General features: G+C 31.1%; 1 protein-coding gene across 3 annotated transcripts in view; it reads right to left on the bottom strand.

Annotated features, from left to right (window-relative positions):
- The window catches only part of mino (glycerol-3-phosphate acyltransferase mino), an 82,914-nt gene that overhangs the window by 18,879 nt on the left and 41,825 nt on the right, over nucleotides 1–22,210 (bottom strand). For 2 of the 3 annotated variants that reach the window (XM_088258751.1, XM_088258749.1), the window contains exons 2-3: nucleotides 4,170–4,362; nucleotides 2,311–2,424 (exon numbers count right to left, since the gene is read on the bottom strand). In XM_088258751.1, the coding sequence (XP_088114877.1) occupies nucleotides 2,311–2,424; nucleotides 4,170–4,352 (297 nt within the window). In that variant the 5' untranslated portion in view covers nucleotides 4,353–4,362. Of the gene's footprint in view, nucleotides 1–2,310; nucleotides 2,425–4,169; nucleotides 4,363–9,940; nucleotides 10,078–22,210 lie in introns of those variants that run through there. The other variant, XM_088258750.1, reaches the window with a different exon arrangement.

The following is a 22,210-nucleotide window of genomic DNA, read 5'->3' on the forward strand; positions in this document are numbered from 1 at the left end:
AATTGAAATAAGTAAAGCAATCAATAAAGACTTACACATAATAAATAACCAACTAAATTTAACTTCGAGTCCACTTTTGAAAATATTCCCATTGTGATTCATTTGTCGTATTTCTCTCTTTCGTAAATTTTATTTTTATACAAATGTCAAATCGTAATAATTTTATTTTAATGACCTGATGATGGAATAATTTTCCGAATCCGGTAGTAAAAAATCAGTGTTTAAAAAAGTGGTATTACACAAAGTAAACAATGGATGGTAAGGAGAGTGTTTAATACCAAACCATTTTTATTTGTTAATTCTGGATTCTGGTGTGACAACCCTAGTTAGTCAAACAGAGACACAAATGTATTTTTACCGAATGAATGACGAAAATAGAACAAAACAGATGAGTGAAATAACCGAATTCGCATCCCGTCGGCAGTCGTTGCTTTACTCTTTACTCGGTTTATACGTTATACGTGGCGGACAACGGCCCATTGTAATGGCGTTCACTAAACGAGGCTTGATTGATATGTTCCATCCCGTAGTGTGTAAGAAAAACTTCTTAAATTTTCCTGATGGTTATACCCTAATAATGGTTATTTTCCGTCTCTGTCAGTTTCAACGGTCACACAAAACCCTTGCCCTCATCCGTGTTAAAAACAAAATTCTGCCATTTTAGAATTCTAGATACTACCTTTCTACCGTGTAGCTCAACCTATAACTCCCGGTACATATATTTTTTAATTAATTTTAGAAAATAAAAATATAATATTTGTTTTTATTTTGATTTGAAGAGACAACCATCTCAAAACATAACTATACAACGTTGCTCACATGCGTCAGTGGCATGCTATAACTAAATCGTTCATTAACCGAAGCATATCAATCAACCCTCGTACTATGTTTTCTTAAGTATGGAAATCACGCGTATCTTCAAAAAAAAATATGGCTATCGAAAATATTGCTTAAATTTCAAGCGATGGGTTTTACACAAACAAGAAACAACAATTTAAACATAATGCACGTTTTAAATAAATATTTGATGTAGTATTTTTTTAGTGAAATTCCAATTTTAAGAGGGCTATCAATATACATTTTAATAAAACTAAGAAACCACCGCACCGCTTCCCCGCAGGGATAGGCAGAGACTCCTAATCTGACCATTTTCAAGTATTTAAAATACTTGATCATGCCAAGTTTTCCTCGGCCTTCCTTGCCCTGATTCTATTACCAACCACATTCGACCATTAAACAACCTCATAAATTTGTTTTACAATTATTTCTTCACTCATTCGATTCACATACCCAAACTATCTCAACACTCCTTTCTTAATTGTATCTATAATGCTTATTTCAGTTTTGCATACATTCCTTATATCACCATTCGAACATGTCGCTCACTCCTTTCATGAACGTCATAAATCAAAAAACCAGATTTTTCAGGAGAACGTTTTTAAAGTTTAAAAATATTAAACAATGTAATAAAAATAAATATCAAACCACTTATTAAACTTTTTACGATGATCTCTTTAGGTAAACCGTCAGTAAATTTTAAAAAATAATTAAACAATACCTTTTCTTCAAAATGCAAAAACAACACTTTCTGCCCTGTAGCGGGTAAATATTAAGTTAAAAATATGCCTCTTTTGCTGGGATGTAGTACATTTTTTGGGCATTCCGAAAACATGCACAACTGAAAATTGACGATTTTTGATTTATGACGTTCTTGAAAGAAGTATCATACAACGTTTTGCCGCCCATTCGTCTGAGAAAACGCAATTCCACTGCATTCAGTCTACTTTCATCCTTCTTTTTCCAACTCCATGCATCAACTTCCATCCACTTTTTTTACAACAATTTAAAAAAAAAAATCTAACTATATGTGCACTATCTATACTGCCTGCTAATTTCAAACGGCTGTATTAAGTACAAACCTTGACCACTATTACTAGTCAGTTTTTTTGGTAAGCTGTAAGATACTGCTTCAGAACAATTAAAATTAAAATAGGATATAACGTAAAACAACAATAAAAAAGTATAACAAAATGTAAAATATGTAAAATAGAACAATACAATTCATATAGAGTATAAAATAAAATAGAACAGTAAAATAAAAATAGAGTTTAAAATAAAATAGAACAATAAAATTAAAATAGAGCATAAAATAAAATAAAACAATACAATTAAAATAGATTATAAAAATTAAAAAAAAAAAAACAAAAAATTAAAATCGAGTATTGAACTAAATAGAACAATAAAGTAAAAATAGAGTTTCAAATAAAAATGTACAAAATAAAATAGAAAAATAATTCAAATAAAACTTACCGAACTACTCGGGGCGCATTTAGTGCAGGAAATGCCCACGAAAGGGCGCTTCAGGGGCGCTACGACGAGGGGGGTGGGGGTCTCCATTATGTTAAATAAATTTTTGTCCTTAATCTAGAAAAAACGAGACAAAAATCTTGGTAAGTGGTTATACACTAATAATAATATTTTTTCTAAAAATAATTCATAAAACTATTAATATTATTTTTTGACATCTCATCAAAGATGAAGAAGAATATGGAAGTCTGGGCATTTACGGGGCTGACGACCATCATAAGCTGGTTTAAGTGATCACTTTACACACGTGTAACATTCACCAATTCTACCCATTATTGACAACCACACTACTCAAATTCTTGGAAGTTCTATATATATATATATATATATATATATATATATATATATATATATATATATATATATATATATATATATATATATATATATATATATATATATGAACCAATTTTGAAACATTCTTGAATCACTAGAACTTCACTAGAGACATCTATTGGTGAGATGAAAAGAAGCTTTTGATGAGATGTCAAAAGATAATATGAAAATAACTCCTGTAATCGGAGATAATCCAGATTTTGTGAACAATTATTTGGACACACTCAAAATGTTGTAAAACTATTAATGTTTGAATTTAAAAAGAACGAAAACACTGAAAAAAAGGCCATGTTTAAAAATCTTGAAATATCTACCCTTTAAAATACAAATAAATATAATATACTTCAAAACAGGGTCGCTCCGTTCGGATAGGAACATAACTTTGGAAAATTGATTTTCATAGGCAAATAATCGACGTTCGAATCGATACTTAATTCGGAAAAGCATAAGTTTCCAATATTTTTTAACTCGAGTGAAGTCCTTTTGAAAAACCGATTTTTTTAAAATTTGTTAAAAAAATTAAAAAGAAAAACGTACCCCAAACTTACATAAATAATCCACAAAACGATGACTATCAATGTTTCTGTCAATGTTTAAAAATTAAGACAAATTGATCGTAACCAAGGTTCCTGATGTTTGCGATAATTCGTTGACGGATATTTATGCGAATTTCAATTGGAGACAATCTTTATCTCTAGTGCTCTCCATTACATTATAAATGGCGGCAAAGCAGCTGTCAAGATCAAGATATCGAGTCTGCTTTGTGGACAATATATTTTTTTCATCAAAACCCGTGAATGTTCTGTTGAATATTTATTGTGCCGGTCGCGTTGTCAAATATAAGGTAAACACCTTCAGTCTTCAGACTTCAGTCGTGATTTATTTATTTAAATATATTCATCATGCAGCGCGACCTTATTCAACTTGTAATAAGATAATATTCTAATTTTACAAAATTATGGAAAGTAAAACCAATGCATGGATCTTGTGACTCGAATGTGGAAAGAACTATAGACGCTTCGTATCGAGTTGAGATGAGCCACCTGTGATGGGTTGATGGATAAAATGGGTTTCCCTTACCAGTCTTATCGGCCAGGCTATGCTCAGCATACCTTCTTTCACGTGGAAAGAAAGATGGATGTTTCGTACCGAATTGAGATGAGAAACTTCCATCTTTCACGTGGAAAGAACGATCAAACTGAGACACCTATGATGGGTTGATGGGTAGAATGAGTTTCCCTTACCAGTCTGTCGGCCTGGCGATGCCCAGCCTTCCATCTTCCTTCGCGTGGAAAGAACGATGGATGCTTCTTATCGAGTGTGACACCTATGACACGAGGATGAGTTTCCCTTACCAGTCTGTCGGCCTGGCGATGCTCAGCCTTCCATCTTCCTTCGCGTGGAAAGAACGATGGATGCTTCTTATCGAGTGTGACACCTATGATACGAGGATGAGTTTCCCTTACCAGTCTGTCGGCCTGGCGCTCCGCGATGTACTGGCGGCGCGGGTGCGAGGCGGCCCGACGCAGCGCGGCGCCCGTGAGCCTGGCGCCCGGCGCCGAATCCGGCGCCTCCACGGTGCTCGTGAAGGAGCTCTGGCGCAGCCCTGCGTACGCGTCGTGGACGCGCGCTGATATCACGTCTATCATCGTGGAAGCGCTGCAAGCAACAACAAAAAACACACCGTTAGAGAGACGTTATACATAGATTCGAGCCCTATGGAAAGATATTAGATCCCTTTATACGTGCGCGCCTTACCGCGCGAATATTGAAGGAATTGTGAATTCAGAAGCGAAATCCTCCTAGGCACATTGCACGCACCTTGCCGGTGCCAGTCTTTCTTGCAGTTTGTTTGTTGTGAAAGACAACGCGCAGTAAATCGGTCATAATAAAAGACAGTCTTTACGGATAATCAACTGGATATAACACTGTGTACAAATGAAAAGCCATAAAAATGTATTTAAAAAAACAACAAATTTTATACGGGATTGGCACTCAAATGGGTCCTTTTACACATCGAATTCTCTATTTTACAAACTGAATTTAACCTCTTGTATATCAAATGGAAATTGAATAAGATAATTTTTTAACCTTAAAATAAATACTAATAATAAAAATGCACTAGTTAAAAATGTTCTCAAAACAAATAATTGACGGAAAACGTAAAAAAAATACCCTAGTTTAATTTATTGATTCGCTAGTCATTAATTGATTGGCATTAATCCATGTATTATAAAATGTAACTTAAACCTTAAAATAAATTATTTAATAGTTATATGTATTTTATTTTCTACATATTCTAGTTATTCGAGTTCTACATATAGTATCAACATTATCTCAATGAATTAAATTAATACACACCGGGATGTTCGCAATATATGTTTTTTGCCGCCTTTAACGAACAGGGGTTGAAAAATGGAAAATTCGTAACACATTTAGCGAGGTACACACAGGAAACTCGTTCTGTTAACAGTGTCACTGTATATAGATGATGCAATCAATCAGAAAGCAAGCACGATCACAGTCACCAGTTCACATAGTGGTTCTGCGGTCCAATACTGAGCGAGCCAGAACCAGTCATCAAGTTTCTTTACCTGAACTAAGTAACCACGAGTACATCGGTCTGGGCGGTAAGACTTGTGACCAGATCTATACTAATAATAGGACATTTTCATGTTATTAATGAATTAAACGTAAAAAAAATACAGAAACATTTAACCCTTTCCACTCTGACCATTTTTTCTCATAACTGATCAGCTACTCTGATCAAAAAAATACGACGTTTTTCTACCATTAAAATAAATATTTTGGTTCCCTAATTTTGGGACACTCTGTCTGGCAATTCGTATGACCATGTTAATTAAGATTAACTGTATTTATCTGAAATATTTTTTGGTAGAATATACTTGGGTGATAGAGAAATCAGTGATTAAAGTTATACCTGCGCCGGGCCAGACATTGTGGTCCACGGAGCTGCCTACTAGAATCATACGGGCCAGAATGTCTGGCCTACAGAGTGGTAAAAGTTAAAATGTGGAGCTGCAGATAAAATTTAAGGACATTGTGGAATGTAAACGTCGCAAAGTGATCGACTCTTCTATAAAGAAGATAAAACGTCGTAAAAGTAAAAGGATCGTCCCGTGCAATATAACCTGCACATCCCTAACCGTGCAATAAAGTATAAAGCCAGTAAATCGATTTTCGTTACTTATACTTAATATGATCCTGAAATTTTGTATTTACATATTTATTCGGCTAAAGGCTCGAAGAAAACTATTGATATGAAATTTTCTCAGATCAATCGACACGGATTCATAAAACAACGTACGTATTACGACGTGGTTTTTAATATAAATACATATCGCATGAAAACTATTTCAATTTCTTAATATTTTTTTTAATAATCTCATGAGTAAGTACTGTGATACATAAGTTTATAGTTTGAACGTGAAATATTTTATAAAAACGGCAAATCAACGCCAAATCCCATTTCCACTTTAAGATCTTAACATCAACAGCAAAAAAACGAAAACTCCGAAAATCAAAATGATTTTTCACAATTTTTATAAAATTAAACTTCCTTCTCACAGAAATGAGAGCTTAATAGTATTTTAAACGTCACATTCGCTTATTTCATTTCAAAACAGGAAGCAAACAAAAGATGATAGATCTTGAGTGTTATTCACGGCCAAAAAGCCTAGTTAATTCGTAATTATTTTACTTGTACTTATTTTTCTGACAATCATACGATTATATTAAAATTGATCGCTAACTTGTGGTGGCCGTAATTTCCAACGATATCTATTTAGAAGCGAGTTTTACATTACAGAAAATTGCGGTCACGCCATGTACCTGCAATCTGACTTACTCTCAATACTACGGAGCGAGTAGCTACCTGGACCGTATATGTATTTATTTACATAGCTAATGCACAAATATACACTGAATTGCCTACTACGAGATTACTCAGTAAATTCTTGATAGGTTTAAAATAATTATGCATTTAATTAAGGCCAATATAACGTGTTGAAATTAATCGAAATAAAATATACAATAGTTTGTAAAAATATGCGTAGTAAATTGAGGGTCTTGGAAACGCATTTGATCTGATAGATCTTTCGATATTTTATACATATCCCCACTGTTGTTCATGTTCATGCATTTCGTAAGCGTTCTTCAGTTTCACATTTGCATCTGGCAAGCCTCCTCCAGTTTCACGTTTGCGTTTGGTAAATATCCTCCAAATTCACATTTGCACTGGTTTGCCTATTCAAGTTTCTCGTTTGCATCTGGTAAATGTCATCCAGTATCACGTTGGCATTTGTTAAGCGCCTCCAGTTTCCCGTTTGCATCAGGCAAATGTACTCAAGTTTCAAATTTACATCTAGCAAGCCTCCTCCAGTTTCACGTTTGCATCTGGTAAAGGTCTTCAAGTTTCAAGTCATCTGGTAAATTTCCTCCAGTTTCACATTTTCACTGGTAAATGTCTTCCAGTTTTACATTTGCACTAGTAAGCCTTCTCCAGTTTCACGTTTGCATATGGTAAATGTCTTCCAGTTTCACATTTGCACTAGTAAGCCTTCTCCAGTTTCACGTTTGCATCTGGTAAATGTCTTCCAGCTTCACATTTGCACTAGTAAGCCTTCTCCAGTTTCACGTTTGCATCTGGTAAATGTCTTCCAGTTTCACATTTGCACTAGTAAGCCTTCTCCAGTTTCACGTTTGCATCTAAAAGCTTTCCATATTTTCACGTTTGCCCAAGCGTCCCCCTTTCTCAATTAGCGTGTGCGATGATAGCTGGTAACTGGTAACCCTAGTTGAAGATGAGTAACATTGTATGTAGTTTCGCTATGAAGTATGAAATATCCGACCGGGGACATCAGATTGCTAATAGAGTCAAGGTCACACACGGTCAACGTTTGTAATTTGTAAATACGCGCACGGAATGCCATCACGAGGGGTACCCACTACCCACTAGACACCTACTCGCAGTGTGGAAGCGAATGGGGAATGTTTGGTTGATTACCGTTGACAATTTGCCTTTTTCCAATTCTAACCCATGAGATTTGTCTTGCAATATGATACTTATGAATGAGATGAGTTTCACGTTTACAAAATAGTTCACAAAATAAAAGAATTTTTACGGAGTGTGTGGAAGCTTTTGGTGAGAGAATTTTGATGTTTTTAATGTTTTTGAATTAAAATAAACCCTGACGATGACAAGGTTCTTGTCGAAATCGGTAGGTTAAATTGTATTAATAAAAAAGTGGTGAAAACAAAGTTAATTAATTTTATAAACTTGTATAACCACTTAATGAGTATTATTTCATTACTCGCGATTAGTTTCGAAAACTAACAGATGTTTTCATCTACAGGTCAAAAATAAAACTGTAGATGAGTACTAAATAATCAGCATGTCATTCCACAAAGTTAATGTCGAATCAATAAATAATATAAATTCAAGTTTCATTTTAAAGTATGTACTCTCTCTCTCTCTCTCTAACCCTTTTCCGCACCCAATGGTGCATAAAGCACTGCGTCATATTGACGCAACACTGAGATAACAAGATAACACTATCTTGATCTTCACTCATATTATATGAAGGCAAGGTGATCACTCCTGCGTTTCAGGGACCAGGCCAGGATAATATTAAATAAATATTAGAGTGAAAAATTACAAATACTTATTTTCACCCCCTTCCCCCTGGGAATCGAACCCGAGACCTCCAGCACGGCAGCTAAACACGCTAATCATTACATCACGGAGGCAGACACATGCAAAAGCAAACGCACTAAACGTAGATGGAATATTTCATTCGTGCATCAATGTTATCCCGCTTTTGTACAACATGCATTTCGAGAAAAACGCAAAAAGTTCATTTCGCGTGGAACAGATCAGAGATGTAAATGTGAAAAAACATTATGCAATATGAGGTCTAAAAAATAATTTCATCTGTTTATCTGTTAAAAAAAACTAATTATTTCAAGAATAGGAAAAATTGTTAGATTTTTATATTAAAATACGTTCAGAAAGCAGTTCAGTTTTGGGTACAGTACAGGCTGGTTTGATATGCGACATATAGTAAAAACAAATAAAAAGTAGCCTTGGACTTTTTGACACTATTAATATAATTCACTTCAATAAACTTGGAATAATAATTAAAACCGTGTATGCATTCCGGGTAACGAATTGTTTTGAAGAACAACGTGATCAGAAACAAAGAACTCATTTGTATAAATTGTAATTACGAATAGGTGTTTTAAATTCCGTTTGGCGAATAAAAACGGGGAAAATAAAACATTAACAGGATGGCTCTGAGTAATTTACTAATTCAGTGCCCTATACACCGTTGGGGGAAAGAGACAAAAGGTTCAATTCCTGAAATTGCAACATGAATTGAAGAAAATGATTTTCATTTGGTCTGGGTGTTTGTAATGTATTTTTCACGTCTATCTTCTCTATCCTTACTATCCTACCTGCAGATAAGCCTCTAAGAATAAAGTTTTTGCGAGTTTTTCTTTTAAAAAAATGCAATAAAAATTATAGTAAATTTACTCATAGTTCTTTTTAACCCTTGGCACTCAAGTACCGCCATAAAGGCGACATGCGTGATTCGTCGTATTACTTTAGTGCCGCCGCTATGGCGGCAGTATTTATTTTTTTATTTTTTTTATTATTAACATAAATTGTATACATTTATTTAAATCACAATTTCAAACATATATTTTTTTTTAAATTGCAGAGACTCGCCAAGCCACCTTGTGTGTCTTGTCGGTGGAGTTCTTTTTTAATACATTTTTCATTGTTTTTAACCATTTTCACCTAATATACACACTAAAGGAGAGAAAAATTAAGAATATAAACATTTTACCATTTTCATAAAATTAACTCTTGATCATTCACTCATATTCCTTTATTTTTCCTTTGTTCCATATTTTATTTTGACCTTTAACATCCGTCGGCAACAAATTAAAAATGTTCGGAACGATATATTGCAGTGTTGGACTCCCATATTTATTGTTAATTCTTGGGACTATCAAACCTTCGTTGTGTGTAAATCGCGTATCAAAAGATGTAAATGTGTACTAAAAGATTTCGATATTTTTGTCTAGTTTGTTGTTCAACGATGATTCTCATCCACAATATTCCACGTACCGGCAGTACAAAGTCTTATTCTAAATATATTAGATATAAAATTATAACAACCAAACCATGAAAAGTAATAAATTGACCTACCTATTTAGCAATGTAATATGCATTAGTTTATTAAATGATCAATCCACTTGAGTCAAAGGAAAACCGCACTATTATCAACAAACTTCCAACAACGAAACACGCATAGCTTTTCAGTCAAAACACACTAAACATTTTCAATCTTTGAGAAATATTTCTCTCGCAAAATGTTTTTCTGAAATTACGTTTTTATTTAATAAAATATTACACGAAACAAAACGAACTTGATGAATTTATAAACTGAAATGAGAACGATATCTCGGAGTGCCGGAATATGTACTGATATCGTGACAAATCATTTCTTATTGTTGCGAGAGAAATCAAGAGACAGCGGATGACTGGAGGCAAAAAAAAGTGGTCTCATCGGAGGTAAATGTGAATCAGTCGGATTATATAAAAAAAAGTATTAAAATAATATTAAATACAGGTAGTTAAAATTGTAAGGTTTTCCGAAATACAAGAAAAAATCTTAATAATAAGAAAACCGAGGAAATCTCGTACTTGAAAGTGGACAGGAGAGAGAGGAATAATCGACTTGTATGATGAGATGTGGCTCACTTCTTTCAAGAACGTCATAAATCAAAAATCGACAATTTTCAGTTGTGCATGTTTTCGGAATGCCCAGAAAATGTACTATATCCCAGCAAAAGAAGCATATTTTTAACTTTTTAACTAAGAAGATATTTACCCGCCACAGGGCAGAAAGTGTTGTCTTTGCATTTTGAAGAAAAGTTATTGTTTAATTATTTTTTTTAAATATACTAAATATTTTTCAAATGTAGAAAAAACCTTCAGGTTTTACCTAAAGATATCATCGTAAAAAGTTTAATAAGTGGCTTGATATTTATTATACATTGTATAATATTTTTAAACTTTAAAAACGTTCTCCTGAAAAATGAAGTTTCTTTTTTATGACGTTCTTGAAAGGAGTGAGCAATGTGTGAATGTGGAAGAAGCGACGATTGTTTGCAAATACAGAGTGTTGTGGCCTACTGTTCTCTCTGCCTGTCCCTGCGGGGAAGTGGCATGATGATTAGTTAGTTAGTGAGTTAGTTACTAATACTAATTTCATTAATTGATTCATTAGTGGGGTCACTTTGTGGTAATATACATACATCCATTTAAAATTTAAGTCTTACTTGGTAAATACCACTATTTCTTAAAATCTACTGTGACACGTTTTTCGATGCATTCCACATCATTTTGAAACACCGTATGTGAAGCTAACTCTAAATTTCAACATTGAGTCCTTGGGATGTTGAAAGATGAAGAGGGGGTAAGGGCTGTTCCCATTTTTATTTATTATTATTAGTTTTTTATCAGTGGGAACATAGACAAAAGGGGGGAGGCTTTAGTCATTGTCATATTGTAATTCTTCTTCAAACCCTTATCCGCACCCAATGGTGCACAGGGCACTGCATCGTAGAAACGCAGTGTTATCTTGATTAACACACGAAGGAAAGGTGATCAACCGTCCGCTTCAGGTACCAGTCCGGGGTAATATTGAATTAATATTTTTATCAGCCTCCTTAGTATAATGGTCAGCACGCTCGGCTACCGTACTTGAGTTCCCGGGTTCGATTTCCAGGAAATAAAATAAATATAAGATATTGTTAGTTATTTTCATTTTTGTGAATTTCTTTTGTTTAAAAATGTTGCAGTTTATGTCTTTTCGTGTGAAAACTGATATAGAGGAAGGCAAAAGACCCAAAAGATAGGTAGTTTAAAAAAATACAACTAATTTGAATTTATTTGTATTATTGATTTGGTAAACAAGGTCATTTACCAGCGGCCAAAACAAAAACAATATTGTTTTAAAATATGGTACCTGGGTTCGAAAGGTCACCCATTGTTTTCGTTAAATAATAGATTGATGGAAAATGATAATCGTGATTACATTATTATAGGTTCACAAATTAACCCGGCTTATCAAGTATCCTCAAAATGTCCTCTAAGGAAGATTGATCGGAACAGTGCTCATTACTGTGATAAGCCTACAAACGGACTTCAATCAATAATTACATTTTATTGTTGACTTTTATCTAGTTACCATTTCATTCCGAAAAAGCGTTCGTAAAAATATTTGACAAAGGAGTATGACAACATTCTAAATATAAAAAAATTGGCTCATCAATTAACCCGTCTATTTTGGGTCTTCATTGTATATTTATTTTATTATTGACTAGCAGTACCCGGCCTCGCGTTGCTGTGGCTCAGTCTGATAAATGGAAAAGAAAGAAAAAATATATGAAGTACACATTTCACAATACTCCTGTTACAATAAAAATATTAAAACTGTGCAATCGAAACTGTGCAATCAACAATGCAATCGAAAATGTCATAAGCAATGTTTTGTATAACGTATGTTGCTGTTAGGTTCGATAGGTGGCGCTGCCATCGCGATAAAAAATCTGTTTTTTTTTATGTGTCCTACATAAAAATAACTACAACAGATTTTTTAAACACGCAAGTATTTTGATACAACGTTGTATCCAAATTTCGAATAAATCGCTGAATAACTTGAGGAGATTTTAAATTTTGAATAAAATAACATTTACATTTTTATTGATTTACATTTTAATGTAATTTTTGTAAAATGACTTGAATTACTACTAATAACACCTGATGATATGAAATATTAGATCGAACTGTGCACAAATTGAGAATATTTGATTCATGGTGAGTACTACAATTTTCATTGGAGATATCCTACTAATAAACTGAACAGTACGAATAGGTAGCACTGGCGTGCACAGATAATTAACTAAGGTAGGCAGAAGAGGTAGGTAGTAGGGTGAGCTGGTACTACTTAGTAAGGTAGGGTAGGTACTAGGTCCGTTTTTATATCAAGCGGGTAAGTTAGGATAGGCATTGCTTTTCTGCCTATATGGAATGCACGCCCCTGATACGTAGGATGTATTTTTTTTTAAATATCTTAAATTTTAAAACCAATCGCTTTTCAACTGAGTTTATTTAACAAAGACCATATGTAAAATAATAATGAATTGGTTATGGAATTTGGCCTATGAACATCAAACTGATATGTGGTATTTTTTATCATCTTCGTAGGGGTCCTAATTTCGTCGATAAGGTCGTTGAACAGGCAGGCTATCGCTTGTTTTGTCACATAATAACGCTTGATTGCAAACGACGTATTATGTTACTGATAAAAATGTTTATTTTCGCTCAACAAAGGTATCAAATACGGAACTATCTGTTTTGGCGATCTACATTTTATAGGTGCAAAATAAGTATGCAGTGCAACAGTCCATGCAATTATTGTAATCTAATACAGTGATTCCCAGCTTTTTTTATATAATATTTATTAGTTGCCTAAGAAAATTCTCCTTGCCATTATGTATGAACAAGGATTTATAACATATTTAGTTTATATGTCTTAAAAATGATAGTAAATAATAAATTACTAAGGTTGGTCCGTAAAAACAATATAATACAATACAATAAACATATAAACAATGAATTTTTAGACAGATTCATTTTTGATTGGTCTGGGTGTTTGTGATGTATTTTTCCCCTTTATCTTCTTAATCCTTTCTACCCTACCTGCAGACAAGCCTCTAAAAGTAGAGACTTTGCGGGTTATTCCTTTTTTTTATTATAATTAAAAAAAACACAGTATCTTGTATCAATCAAAATTAGTCCCATAGTTTCTTTATATTTCTTATTCGTCTTGTCATATTTTCTAAATAAGACAACACTAAATCTGATAGACTTTTATGCCCTATTGCCTTATCAATTCCTCAGTGATTTCCAGTGTACAATATATCAACACATAAAGGAGATTTTACATGAATTTGGGCGATTGGTATATTAACGCGGGGTTAAAATCTGCCGGATTGGCAAAATTTAAAAGAGGTTAGAAAAAAGGACTAAGGTATTATGATTTTTGAAAAAGGAAACAGTAAAACGAGAAAAAATCATACCTTCTAGGGAGTACTGGATAAGTATTTTTACCCAGTGGATTTTGGATGGTATTTTAATTATTTTATCATTATTTTATCACTATTTTTATCATTATTTTTAATATTATTCTTTGTTTTTATTCAATTTTTATTATTAAAAAAGGCGTCGAAAGACTTCAAAAAAATGGTCCGCCGACATAGCCGCTGTGGGGGGTAAAAACTGGCAGCAAGCAGCAACCGACCGGAAAAATGAAAGGACACGGAAGATACACTATATCCAGCAGTGGAGTACAGAGGGTTTAAGAAGAAGAAAAAGATCATCATTCAGTTTGCGCGGTAATTAATAGTACTAAATCGACAGGATTTACGACATTTTTTGCAACATTTTGGCTGCAAACACACACAGTAGTTTTAAAGTCCGACACGTTGCTTATAGTTTGGACTAACTCAATTTATTGTAACATTTATTGTTATTTTTGAAGAAACTTATATGCAAATACAAAACGTGATTGATGATCATACTTTACTAAAACCATTCTTAAACGGTACAAAAAGATACACAAAAAGTCAGTACCTATAAATGACAAAGATATTTCCTCGTATATTATATTATGATATGCGTAATTTTTTTTTTTTATTATTAACTACTCAATTTCATTATATATATTTTTAGTCATAAAATGACACATTTAACAATGTTCTCTGACACATTCACAAAATTATATTTAAAGATATCTACTTATTTAAAACAATAATACATTCACATTTACACACGAATATATAATATATAGAAATATATATATTTATATATATTTATATATATATATATATATATATATATATATATATATATATATATATATATATATATATATATATATATATATATATATATATATATATATATATATATATATATATATATATATATATATATATATATATATATATATATATATATATATATATATATATATATATATATATATATATATATATATATATATATATATATATATATATATATAAATATATACATATCTATATATTTATATATATATAACGTGGTAATATTTTCCTTTTGAAAATTAAGTGTAAATAATATGTAAAGTGGGTGTATAATAATAAAATAAACAATGTGTTGCTTTGTAATTAAAGAAACGACAATAAAAGTTTATTCTTAATTAATCTTTACAATAATTTTTATATCTATCTGATTCTGACAGTTATTTTTTCCTATCGGATCTCTTTTGTTTAATTCTGTGCGACGCATGCGACATCTGTGGTAGAACTGTTTTATAATATGTAGGTACTTTTTATAAGTACTTAATAAAATGTATAGGTAGGTACCTAGTTATTTTATTACATCTCCCCCCTTGGGGAAGAAAATTCATAGTAAAATTTTCACTCGTCCTCCGGATCATCTCCTTGAAGTGAAGGGACTGGTATAAGTTTAGTGATATGATAAAGGTTTGATTTTATTTTTTTGTGACCTGTATCAATTCTGTATATTGAGTTAGAAATTTTTTCAATAATTTTATAAGGTCCAATTTTTAGTTCATCCAATTTTTTTCTGTTTAGCTTGTTTCCATTTTCCACATACACCATGTCTCCTACGTTGAATTCGCAGCCTATTCTATTTTTGTCAAATAATGTTTTATTGTAATTATGTGATTTTATTGTATTTTCAAGCGCTATTTGCCTGTCTCTAATCCAGTCATTATTAGATTTTCCTTGTTTTAATTCGTTGGGTAAAATATTTACATCTGTACCATATAAAAGATAACTTGGGGAAAAGTCAGTGACTGAGTGATTAGTATTATTATATTTACTAACACATTCTTGAGCTATTGTGGTCCATGCTCTTCTTTTCCCTTTTTCATTTATTTTGCATCTGATTTTGTTCACCAATGTTTGATTCAGCCTTTCATTTAGGCCATTTGAGAATGGTGCATTTACTGCAGTGAAGATTATTGGGATCCGCTTGTCATTTAAGAATTCCTTGAATTCTTTCGAGTTTATTCCTGGGTATTGGTCGGTGAGAAGCATACCAATATCCTCGGTTTCTGTTATTTTCATGACTAGTTTTATAAAATCATTTGCATTCTGAGTTTTCGAGGTTAAAATAAATGCGTATCTTGTAAAGTGATCCACTAAGAGATGTAGATATTTTTTTGTTGATCTTGAACCTCCTAAACCTCCAATTGTGTCTAAAGATATTATTTCAAAAGGCTTTGTGGCCGGGCCTAGATGAGACATAAATCCAAATTTCTTTTGTCCTCTTGATTTATTTTTAATACAAATTTCACAATTTCTACAAATTGTTTTTATGTTTTTCGTCAAATTTTTGGCTGCGTAATGTGGACTAATAGTCTTTTGCATTTGTCCAATTCCAATATGGCATAGGTTTTCATGTATGTCTTTTATGATTTCGATGCTAAACGGTTCTGAAAGAATTATTTTTTCTTTTTTCTTGACCTTTTTAAAATAGACATTGTTTTTTTCAATCCATTTGTTTTTTTTCTGTTGAATTCTTTCATTTTTATTCTGATCTCTTAAAATATCTTCTAATTTAACCAAATTTACAACTTTTAATTGTTCATCTGCATTTTCACTCGATTCTAATACTGGATTCCTGCTTAGACAATCTGCTTCTAAATTCTTCTTTCCTGGATTATATTTTATTTCAAATTCATATTGCGATAAATAATATGTTAAATCACCTAACTCTTCATCGGTCCTAGATTTCAGATTCATATTTTCCAAAGGTTTGTGATCTGAATAAACCGTAAATGATTTACCTATTAACCAGTATTGCCAGTATCTTACTGCTTCCTTAATTGCTAAACATTCTAAATATATTGCTTTTTTTTTCTTCTGAGCTTCATTTAGTTTTTTTGAAAAGTATGCCACTGGTTTTTCTCTACCATCGGGCTGCTTTTGTTTCAAAATGGCCCCAACACCTTCTAAAGAAGCATCGGTATAAATGTTGATTGGTAAATCCTGATCAAAAATTTCTAGAACGGGCTGTGAGCAAAGCATGCTTTTTGTTATTTCAAATGCTTTTTGGCATTTATCACACCAAATAAATTTTTGATTTTTCCTTAGTAAGTTATGCAATGGATCTAGTATTATTGCACTCTTTGGTATGTATTCATGGTAAAAGTTTATTTTCCCCAGAAATTGTCTTACATTTTTTATCGTTTTTGGAACAGGAAAATTCTTTATTGAAATCAAATTATCCTTTACTGGTTTTATTGAATTATTTTGAATTATATGACCTAGATATTTTACCAAGTCTGACGCAAATGCGCATTTTGTAAATTTTAACCTGAAACCTTCCGTTTCGATCGCTTCCAGCAACTGCGTTAGATGTTTAATGTGCTCAGCAAAAGTTTTAGAAAATATAAGAATATCATCTATGTAATTAACGGTGAAATCAGTAAGTTTATACTTTCTTAATATGTTACCTAGTATCCTTTGAAAAATTGCTGGTGAGGTCTTCAATCCAAATGGTAGGCAAGTCCATTGGAAATGTCCTTCTTGTGTAACAAATCCCGTCTTTTTTCTGTCTTCGATTCGTAAAGGAATAGACCAAAACGCTGAGTTTATATCTAGTGTTGAAAAAAATTTGCAATTCCTGGTCTTTATCATTAGGTCTTCAATTAAAGGAAATGGTTGGGCTTGAGGCACTACTATTTTATTCAAGTCTCTGAAATCTATACACAGTCTGGATTTTTTGTTTTCCTCTTTTTTAAATGCCAATGTAACAGGTGCAGCAAATGGACTGTAGGATTCTTCTATTAGCTTATTATCCAGTAATTTTGCAATTTGTTTTTCTATCTCCTTTTTATCTTCTACAGTACATCTGTAAGGCCTCTTACTGCAATATCTGTCTACTAGTAAGTCTATCCTCGCTTCGTATCCATTAACAGTGCCGATATCATATTTGTCTTTTGCAAAAACGGATTTATATTTGCAAATCAGTTCATTTATTTTAGATTTTTGAAATTGATTTAAATGATTTATTTTTATTTCAAAATCTTCTTCTTTTACATGTTCATTATAATTTATTTTGCATTCCTCGCTGTTATTATTTTCTGTATTTTTAAATTCACTATTTTTAATTTTATATTTTGTAGAAATTTTTTCTACTTTCTTTTTATTTTCATTTTTCAAGCATTGTCTCTGTGTTATTTTTAAGTCTTCATTTTGGATTAGTTTAAATTTTTTTATCATATCTAATCCTATCAAAAAATCATATTTGAAATTTTCTTCATCAATAATATATACATCAACGTTTTTTTCCAATTCAAATATTTTTATTTTCAAAGTCGTCAAACCGTTTGTCTTTTTAACACCATTAATTGTTACTAAATCTGCTTCATTCATATTGTTTCCTTTTCCTTTTAGTTTTAATAACTTAGAATTTATTAGAGAAACATTTGAACCTGAATCGTAAATTCCAAATATTTCAATTTTATCATTTAGTAATAGTTTGACATTTATTAATGGTGTTATTATTCGTTTTTTTGATCGGTTTCGTTTAACTTAGCTTCTATAACTGAATTGTTTACATGTCTGATAGTATTTTTATTATTAAACTTATCATCCTCCTTTGTTCTAAACCAGCACGTTACTTCAGGGTGATATCGAGTTCCCTTATTTAATTTTTCACAAATCTTACATGGACTTTTATCTTTAATTTTACCACTAGTTGTTAGATTTCCATATCTTCTTTGATCCGAAAACCTTTTTTTATTTACAATGTTTTCGTGTTTTTTTACTTCATTGAATAAATCGACTGTATCTTCTAATTTTTCTCTATCAATCTTATTAATTATAAATTCTGGTAAACCAGCCACAATAAGATCTACTAAGGTACCCATGTCGATCGTTCTTCTCATCTCCAACAAAAGTTTTTCCTTCCTTATGGCATAGTCTAACAAGGAACCGTCGATATATTTAAAAGATAATGCAAACATTACATGGTTCCATCCCTTGTTTGTAAATGTTTTACAAAAGTTGTTTTTCCATACTATCCATTCTGAGTTCATGGAAAATTTTATCATCATCGAACTGTACCAATCTTCACAACTTTTATCCATAAACAATCTTAGTATTTCAATTTTTTTCTCATCCGTTGTCACCTCAAAACGTGTACATTCTTTTTCAAAAATATCCATCCACTGGTTTGCATTAGGATTTTTGCTTGTAAATTTTTCAATGATGAACTTCTCTGAAATATCTTTTAAATTTTGATGTTTGCTTACCTGAGCATTTTGTATTAATTTTTCTAGTAAGTTTTCTAATGTTTGAGGAGCAGTATCCATTTTATTTTTATTTTGTTTCTTCATTTTTGATTAACAAAATTGTCGTTTTATAACGTGGTAATATTTTCCTTTTGAAAATTAAGTGTAAATAATATGTAAAGTGGGTGTATAATAATAAAATAAACAATGTGTTGCTTTGTAATTAAAGAAACGACAATAAAAGTTTATTCTTAATTAATCTTTACAATAATTTTTATATCTATCTGATTCTGACAGTTATTTTTTCCTATCGGATCTCTTTTGTTTAATTCTGTGCGACGCATGCGACATCTGTGGTAGAACTGTTTTATAATATGTAGGTACTTTTTATAAGTACTTAATAAAATCTATAGGTAGGTACCTAGTTATTTTATTACATATATATATATATATATATATATATATATATATATATATATATATATATGTATATATGTATGTATATATGTATATATATATATGTATATATATATATATATATATATATATATATATATATATATATATATATATATATATATATATATATATATATATATATATATATATATATATATATATATATATATATATATATATATATATATATATATATATATATATATATATATATATATATATATATATATTACACGCAAGCATTAATCATGCATAAAGATGATGAAATAATAAGAATTTATGCATAATGATTTATTGATAATTGATAAAAATTCATTATTTTTTTTATATACGAATGGCTTTCTTTTAAACAAAAAAGGTCCCAGATTATTAATTCCATTTGAATATTCATTACAATAGCATATTTTATCATTTTGACAAATTATATAAATATAGATTGTTAGATATAGATTGTTCAATATAATTAGGTACGTTAGCAAAAACATTATTTTGTCAGATTGATTTTGAAAATATAAAAAAATATATATCGGTGAAAAAAGCCCTGCATATACTTATATCGGTATGTTAAAAGGTTTTTTTTAGAAATATGAATTTCGACTGATTTTTTTGTGAATTTTGATATAAATTCACTATTTTTGTTAAAATCCATTGTTAAAATTCCGTTCCATTATAAAAAAAAAAATCACACTGTATGTCATATTCTAATAAATTATTGTCTTGCAATTGACAAAGGCATATCTCAAGTGGAGTGATAAGTAACAATCGAAAGATTTAATAGGATTAAAACAATTCAAACAGTAGCCTTTGTCACAATTCTTTGTTTTTTCTTTGTATAAAATAAAACTAACGTAAAATAACAATTGAAAGAATACACTATAAATACGTTACACGTATAAATGCATATATTTTTTTAAATGCTCGTTCAAGATGTCCAATGATAAAAAAACAGTCTCTTAAACCAAAACAACAAGCAACGAGTAATTCTTGTAAACTATAAGTAGATTAAATTTATTGTATTAAACATTGATTTATTGTATTTATTCAATTATTTATTTTTAAAAACATATTACAAACAAACATAAGTCATTTATATAATATTTCCGATGAATAATTTATATTTCTAATTCTGGGACATGGGATTAAGTTTAACAAGACTGGAACACAAATAATAAAGTTACAAAAAAAAGATTTTTTTTGAAATAACGAAAACTAATACATGGCAAAATATAAAAACAATAAACAGGTATAATAAATAGGCATAAGAAGCATATTTCAAGGGGAAAAATGAGAAAAACATAAGGTAAGAAGCATATTTAAAATAAACAAATGAGAAAGTATTAAAAATTTAATTTCGTCAATTAATTCGGCAGTCACTTTGTAGTAAAATCTATCAACTTTCAATTTAAGTTTTACTAAGTCAATTAAAAATGTAAGCATATTTACAAAAAACGTCGGTAAATACACATACCTATGCGTAAATACATATGTCCACCTCCGTGGTGTAATGGTTAGCGTATTTAGATACCGAGCTCGAGGTCCCGGGTCCGATTCCCAGGTGGGGGTGAAAATAAGTATCGGTGATTTTACATTCCAATCTTCTTCTTTATGAGCCCTCTGTCCTACTCTGTCCTACTGCTGGATATTGCAACTTCCCACCCAAGTATCCACCCTTCTTTCTGAACCTAATTCTAGAATTGCGGGTATGATAAAAATGATAAAGCTAAACGCATTTAAAATATGAAATTTTGTATTAATTGTTAGTATTATTTTTTTTGTAAATAAAAATAATACTTGACACTGGCAGGAACATCCTTTCACTGGGTGACTGCCAAATAAATATTTTTTTAAAAAATACGCTGAAATTATAAAAGTTAAGAATAATGTAGACGAAGGAAGAGTTCAACTGTAAACTCTTGTCGTAAGTAATATTTACAAACATACATCAGTTATCGGATTGAACCTTGTACTAAATACGTACAATAATAATAATTTATTTGTGCTTTAAATATACATAGATTTGCGTTAAAAATACGAAAACAAAAATAAATAATTAGCGAACTGATCTAATTAAAATTATGTTTCATTTTTGTGTTATACATTGATAAGTGACAAAGCATAAACAATATTATCGTTTATTGTTTTCAAAAACATATTTATCAAAACTACTGATTTTCAAAAATAGATGTGCGTTATCGTTCGATACAAGTCACGACATTTTTGTTGTTGTTGCAAGTCATCTTTTTGTTCATTGATGCCGCAATAAATAAAAATAAATATAAATAATTGCGATTTATTATAAACGTAATTAGAGAAATATTTAGCTCAGCTACCGTTCTGGAGGTCCCGGGTTCAATTCCCTGGGTAAGTCAAATACATATTTGACATAAGTGATTTTTTCACTCTAATACATTCAATTCCCTGAAGCGGAGGGCTGATCACCTTTCCTTCATGTGTTATTAACGATCAAGATAACTCTGCGTTTATATGACGCAGTGCCCTATGCACCATTGGGGTGCGGATAAGGGTTTGAATGAATGTATACATATAAGACTGTCCCATTTTTTATGTACATGAAGTTTAAATAAATAAATATCCGACCGTAGCATAACCGAGTAAAATTATAAGAATCATATTATTTT

This window comes from Brachycentrus maculatus, unplaced genomic scaffold, assembly GCF_059751285.1.
Source record: "Brachycentrus maculatus isolate JH-2025_06_01 unplaced genomic scaffold, ASM5975128v1 h1tg000102l, whole genome shotgun sequence".
Classification (NCBI taxonomy): Eukaryota; Metazoa; Arthropoda; class Insecta; order Trichoptera; family Brachycentridae; genus Brachycentrus; species Brachycentrus maculatus.